Source organism: Belonocnema kinseyi, chromosome 5 (genome assembly GCF_010883055.1).
Source record: "Belonocnema kinseyi isolate 2016_QV_RU_SX_M_011 chromosome 5, B_treatae_v1, whole genome shotgun sequence".
In the NCBI taxonomy this organism is placed as follows: Eukaryota; Metazoa; Arthropoda; class Insecta; order Hymenoptera; family Cynipidae; genus Belonocnema; species Belonocnema kinseyi.
In genome coordinates, this window is record NC_046661.1 from 30,875,134 (window position 1) to 30,881,850 (window position 6,717).

General features: G+C 32.8%; 1 protein-coding gene across 7 annotated transcripts in view; it reads right to left on the reverse strand.

Moving 5' to 3' along the window:
- Positions 1-6,717, reverse strand: part of LOC117173390 (AT-rich interactive domain-containing protein 2) — a 343,637-nt gene that overhangs the window by 153,291 nt on the left and 183,629 nt on the right. For all 7 annotated transcript variants that reach the window (XM_033361920.1, XM_033361921.1, XM_033361923.1 and 4 more), the window contains exon 4: positions 812-963. In XM_033361920.1, coding sequence (XP_033217811.1) covers positions 812-963 — 152 coding nt within the window. The remainder of the gene's footprint in view (positions 1-811; positions 964-6,717) is intronic.

Consider the following 6,717-nt stretch of genomic DNA (forward strand, 5'->3'; position numbering starts at 1 on the left):
GCATGAAAGAGGGAGCTCTTCTTAATATTTTGACACCAAAATCATGTCGATACACCTTACCGACTGCGAGTAAAGCCACCCACGCTTTAACTTGACAGACTCCGAAGTGGTATTGTGCGTTTCTCAGGTATTTTCTTTTTACCTTTAATATATTTAAATGTAATTGAAGGGTCCGCGGTTTAAACATGTTAACCTACATTTAAGAAATTTTACGCCGCGAAGGAAAATCGTTGTTATTTTTGCAATTTTCAATATTTTTTTAAATTGTAAAATGTTTTTTTTTTCATTTACTAGAGAAAATAATACACGTTAGTTTTATAACATTTAGATCAAAATATAACGATATATCACAATAAAAAGCCATTCATATGTTATCTACTAGGGGTCCAGCGGTCTAAACATGTTATCTGCAGTGTTCTACCGCTGGTTTTCTATTGTTTTTCGCCGGCACGCATATTTCTGCGTTGTTTTTCAAGCTGCGGGTAAAATCTATATGTCAAAGGGTTTAAAACCGCAAGTTAAACATAGATGTGCTTGCAAAAATTTTTAATATTTTATTGCAAAAATTTGCTGAGCGTTAGTAAATGAGACGCATCGCAGAGAAAAATCACGGATTTCCCGTAAGAAGCCATAAGCTGTTAACGGGTTTAGACCGCGGACCCTTCAATTATATTATATTTAAAAGTTTAAAAGAAATATCTTTGCAATTTTCATACCTTGGAGAATAATTTAAGAAAGGGCGAACTTTTTGGTCCACATTGGATAAAGAAAAAGTATATTTAAAAGAAAAATATATCACACTTTATCTTACCATTCACATTATGTTGATGGTGGTTGTATGTTAGAGGAACAGAATGCAGCGATCTGGCGGACCATTTTCGGTGCCTCGAATCCTCATCATCATCATCCGCTTGTTGGCCATCCTCACCTAAGAAGTGTACTTTTTCGTACCTATCCAAGTACCTATAATAAAAGAAAAAAGTATAAATATGAAGAAAGAAATCTTTTTGGAATATCTCAACTTATTTGAATTAAATAAAAACTCAATCTCCTATGGGTGTACTAATTTCCAGAATTTATATCTAACAATAAGTTAGAATCAAGAATAGAATATAACATAACGGGAAGTATTGGACTGTGTAATGTACATTTTGAAACCTTTAGAAAAATTCTTATAGAGGTAATAAATAATTTATTGCATGAAACCTATGGATCTATAAACTTAATTATAAAACAGATATGACTTAAATCAGTATTCCATCAGCCATCATTACACTGTCAGAAATATTTGGTTGAATTTCCAACCACATCGGGTTGAAGTTTTATACAATTGAGATGACGAAGGCAAGAACTCGAAAAGCGATCGAAACCGTGTCACTGGTTGAAGTTGGCAAAACGTGGTTTTTGTTCGGAATCAATTTGTTATTAAACAATAAAAACATATTAGCTTTTAAACAAAGCGCTTTGATTAAAGTCATTGATTATATATTGGCAATACACCATACAAATTTCAAGCATTTTTATCAACAAACTGCCGAATAATCGCGAATTGTGTTTTACAAAACATCGATTTTTGATCGGAAAATTTTCTAAGTTTGCGTTCTTTATCTTAAGTAATAATTATCGAATCAAAAAGTTTCATTAGAAAAATTTTTCGGCCACGTCAAGCTGAATACGAATGTATATTTTATTTTACGTTTCAACCACTTTTTTTATCGATAAGTGTTCCCGGCTGAACTATCTACGCGGTTTCGAGCGCTTGTCGAGTTATTGCATCCGTCACCTCAATTACGGTTGTTGAAGTTCCAACTACTTGTTAATGAAAAGTCAGCTACACGTGTAATTGAAATTTCAACTATGTAGTTGAAAATTCAACTACATATAATTGAAATTTCAAAAAAACGAATGTTTATTTATCAAGTATGGCTGTTACGTTAAATGTGACACATTAAATGAAAAAATGATGTCTGATATGTGTCTATATGTGTCTTGTCTGACACATTAAATCGCTTTAAACTAAACAAAGATCAAATTCTTACTATGAGATCTTAAAGTACTAAAAATGTCCCTACCAGAGACTGGTTTTACATGAGAACGATAACTTTGTCCTTACCGCAAGTAAGAACAAAGAATCCAGTTCTTTGTTACCACAATTAAAAAAATCAACGATCTATGGATTATCTATGTGTCCAAGCTCTACAATCAATGATAATGAAGAGATAGGTAATACAAAAAATTATCATACTAGGAGCTCAACGTGAAGAACCTTCCTAATTTTGATTAATCTTGATTATTTCTAATTGTATCCAAGAATAAAAAACCATAAAAAATGTCCTGTCGGTCCCGTGTCTCCTATACCAGTTTTCTTGGATTTTAACAACATTAAACTGCTACTACTACCGTTATATATCTCCCTTCAACCTAAATTATATCATTAGTATGAATAATACTGTGAAAAATACATTTTTTAGCTTTAATTCTTTTTTTTTATCGATTAATACAAAAAATATTAATGTTATCCTTCGCGTCCATGTCCTATCAGTCTCACGTATGTTAAATTGGTTTTCGTGTGAGAAAAAAATATTAAATTCAATGTAAATTTGGGTGAGATTTTACTGAGAAAACATACTTGTTGAAAATAACCAAAATTCTGCTGAAAATAGCAAAGTAAGACTGCTAATATAGCACCTGCAAACTTCGTTGTAAAATTTAATCAATTTGTATTGAAAAAGTTTTTCGATTAAAATTAGCAACCTACTTTGTTACGGTAGCCAACCTCATTCTGTTGAGGTAGCTAATCTGTTCGGTCACTGTGACCAATGTACTTACTTGGATGTCGCAACCGAGTGTCTCTGCTACGCTAACTAACCTACTCGGTTACAGTAACCAATGCACTTGGTTGTCGCAACCGACCGTCTCTGTTACGCGAACTAACCTAATCGGTTACTTATGAATACCAGCATGAGAACCACTGAGATTTCGAGTTTTGTAATCATCGAAGTACATAAAAAGAGGCATAACTACTCGACCTGAATGACATAAATTTCTGCTTCTCCATAAAGAGCCTTGGATAAAATTTTCTACCACTTCTTTCGCTTTAAGACTGTCCATGCTTTGCAGTGTGTCGAATAGAATATTCTAAAGCGAAAATTTTTTTTTTAGCAGATGTCTAAGAGGAATAAACTGTTCGTAAAATAGAACGGGTACAAAACTTTATACACCTTGATTTTTAACTTTATCAAATCTTTCGCCAATAATGGGCGACTCAGGTGCAATGTATGACCCACATTTAGTATAATATTTTATTTAGACGGGCAACTGAATCCTACCAATCACTACCAAAAAAGAATGGAGTCGAAGCGAAATGACGCTAACAACGATGCTAGCCATGGCTCCTTTCTTAACTGCGCAGGCGTCGGTTCCTTCCACTGTCCTTACTGCGACACCTGCGCAATTCTGCTAAAATTATATCTCTACTCGGTTAAAAACTCACAAATCAACTTGGTTCACTTTTATCAAGTTCAAAAGCACTTGGTTGAAACTTATCAACTTCAATTTGTTAGATTCAGCTACTAAGATTGTTTAAAAAGAACCCAGTAAATTTGATTGATTAAAAACAGACAATATCCTTGAGAAAAAATGACAAGCATATTGATTGAGTAAAAAGTGACTAGTTTGCTTGTGAGAATATAACTACTAGGTGCAGCTTGGTTAAAATTTATCACAAAGTATTTGTTTGCTTTTAACAAAGAACTACTTATTCAAATTTTGCAGAGTCAAACTCGGTTCTGACAACCAAGTAATGTGTTATTTTTTACCATTTGACTTTAACCGTTTTAGCTCGGCTATGATAGCGACAAGCACATGATTACTTACAACCATTACTCTGTTCTTTTTAAATAATATATCTTTAAACGAGCTTTTCATCGAGCTCGGTTAACGGTTCGTTTTCTCGGTGTTGTTCCTCGGATAGTTGTTCAATCAATTTTACCCTTATATAATTAAATAGTCAACCTGGCTTTTCAACAAATTAGTTAAACTGTACTGAATTATATACTTTAATTATATGTACAGTCGGTACCTTAAAAAATTCCTCAATTACTTGTGAAATATAAAAAAATAAGTTCAGATTTGGATTCAGCGAGTGAAAATGTACAGAAATTGATTTTTAATAAATTTATAAGCTTATTTTTTATACACAGAAAAATAAAATATTATTAAATTTTTCGTGCGCGAGTTGTCCTGTCGGTCCCAGTCACGAATTTCGAGGTTAGTCTAATTCTCAGCTAGCCAGGGTGCTTTTTATATGTCGACGGGTGAGTGGAAGAACGTAGTGTTTGATTTTTTTTCAGGAGACGTCGTATCTCGCCACGGTTCCAATACATGTCCAGGGTGGCCACAAGATTGAATATTCTAATTTCCCTGACAGTACCCTGACATTCAGACGAATTTCCCTGACAGGAAATTATTACAAAAGCGAATCAGGCTTCAATAATGTGCCAAACAAAATAGTGAAACAAGCCAGAAAAATGTGCTTTACATCGCAGTATGGATAAATTAAGGTCAGACAATTCAGCGGCGCCACTAACGAAAAACAAAATGTCATATAATGGACATTTTAAGCTATTTTTTTGTTGCTATTTTTCATAACTATAAAAAGTTTGTTTTTCTCTATTAGTTTTTGAGAAAACAGGGCGACGCTATCGTGTCGTCAACTCAGCGGCACCCTTTACAAAAATCATTGAATTAAAAAAAAAGACTAGTTTAGATTTTTTTGCTATTTTTTGGCTTTACAATGCCCTATGAATCGCTTTTGTAAAATCAAACCTTATTTTTTAAAATTACCCCCCCCCCCCGCAATGAAAAAAGTATATATTTTTAATTCTTAAAAAATGACAAGGCTAGATTTTTTTTTGCTTTTTATCTGCTTTCCAATTTGATATAAAACACTTTTTTCAAATAAACCCTTATTTTAAAAATCAACCCTCTGTCCTGCAAAAACATATTTAAAAAAAGCTATCTAAATGGAAGATACTTATAAAATATTAACACAGTATTTTTAAAGCATAACTGAGGAGCAAAATTATTCTTCATCCCTAATCGTTACAAAAAGCAACATCCTGTAATGAAAACACATATTGAAAAAAGTCGTTATCTACATAGATGGAACTTACTTATAAAATAGTAAAATAGTACTTTTGAGCATAATTATATCTCACCCCTAATCTTTACAGAAATTACCCCCCCCCCCCCATAATGTATAAGCTAAAATTGAAAAATCTTTTACAAAATTATTTCCCAGTCTATGTGTGTATATTCAAAAAATATAATTAACCTTTTTCGATGCCTCTTTTAATGCCTAAAAACAACTTCCAGCACAACGAATTCTTTACGAAAAAAATCCATGCTCATATAACGAACAATCTAAATGTTCATAATGATTGAAAATTTGTTGAGAGCAGACTTTTCCTAAACTAATTTTTTCAATTAGTGATTAAAACTACTTTTAAAGATAAGTTGAAATAATTTTAAAACCCTAAAAAGCAGCCGTGTGATTAGGGATGCTGGGGATCTACATTTATGTTGTTAAATACATTTTGTCTTTTATGTTATTTTACATGTTTAACCATTTGCCCAAAATCACATTCACAAAAAAATGCATCCCGTTCTGTACAGAATTATTACATAATATCAAGTCGCCGATTTATTATCTCCTTTAAATATAGGGTCGTGGTGTTTCTGCTAATAAATACTCAAGATTCGAACTTGTCAAAATTCGATTTTATTAAGTTAATTTGGTTTCTTGATTTTTCCAGCGGGTTAATATGGTAAGGAATTATGTTCCAACTACCCCAGGAAACCACCCCTAACGTGAAATATGACTAAGTTTGATGAGAAGACCTTTGAGAATCGTTTTGACTCTGCTACTATCACCTGGGCTACAGTCACCTGAGTTGTCGACAGACTCTATGCTCTAAGGTATGAAATTTTAGCATCCCCAAAAAATACCCTTGTTGCAAAATTGGTCTGAATTTGATTGGTAGTAGAATATGTACACTTTCGAAGTAAAACCCATATAAATTTGACCTTATCCAGGTAGATCGGTAACATGATTTTTTTATCGACTCAATATTGCAAGGAATCAAGTTTTAGTATCCCTATGAAACTATCCTTATCGCAAAATTCGTCCGAAAATTATTAGTGGTAGACTATGTACATTTCTGGACAACTGCATTAGGGAAACCCATACAAGTTCAACGTTATCCAGGTAGATCGTTCACTTGATTTTTTTATCGACTCAATGCTGTAAATGATCAAGTTTTATCAACCCCAAAAAACTGCCCTTATCGTGAAGTTAATCTTAATTTTATTGGTATTATATGACAATTTTGTACAGAACGGGATTCATTTTTTTCTAATGTGATTTGGACAAATGGTTATCATAGATAAAAGATCAAAGATAAAACACAGATAAAAGCCAAAATGTATTTTACAACATACATGTAGATCCCCAGCATCCCTATTCACAAAAGTGCTCTTTCGGATTTCAAAACAATTTCAACTTATCTTTAAAAATAATTTTAATAACTATGTAATATAGTCACAGCTTCCTCATTCGATTAGATAAGCAGCCCTATATATTTGAGGGCTTCAGGGCCACTAGTTCAGTTCTAATCTTGACTTTACTCTGTAACCAACGAAATAAAGGCACGTGAT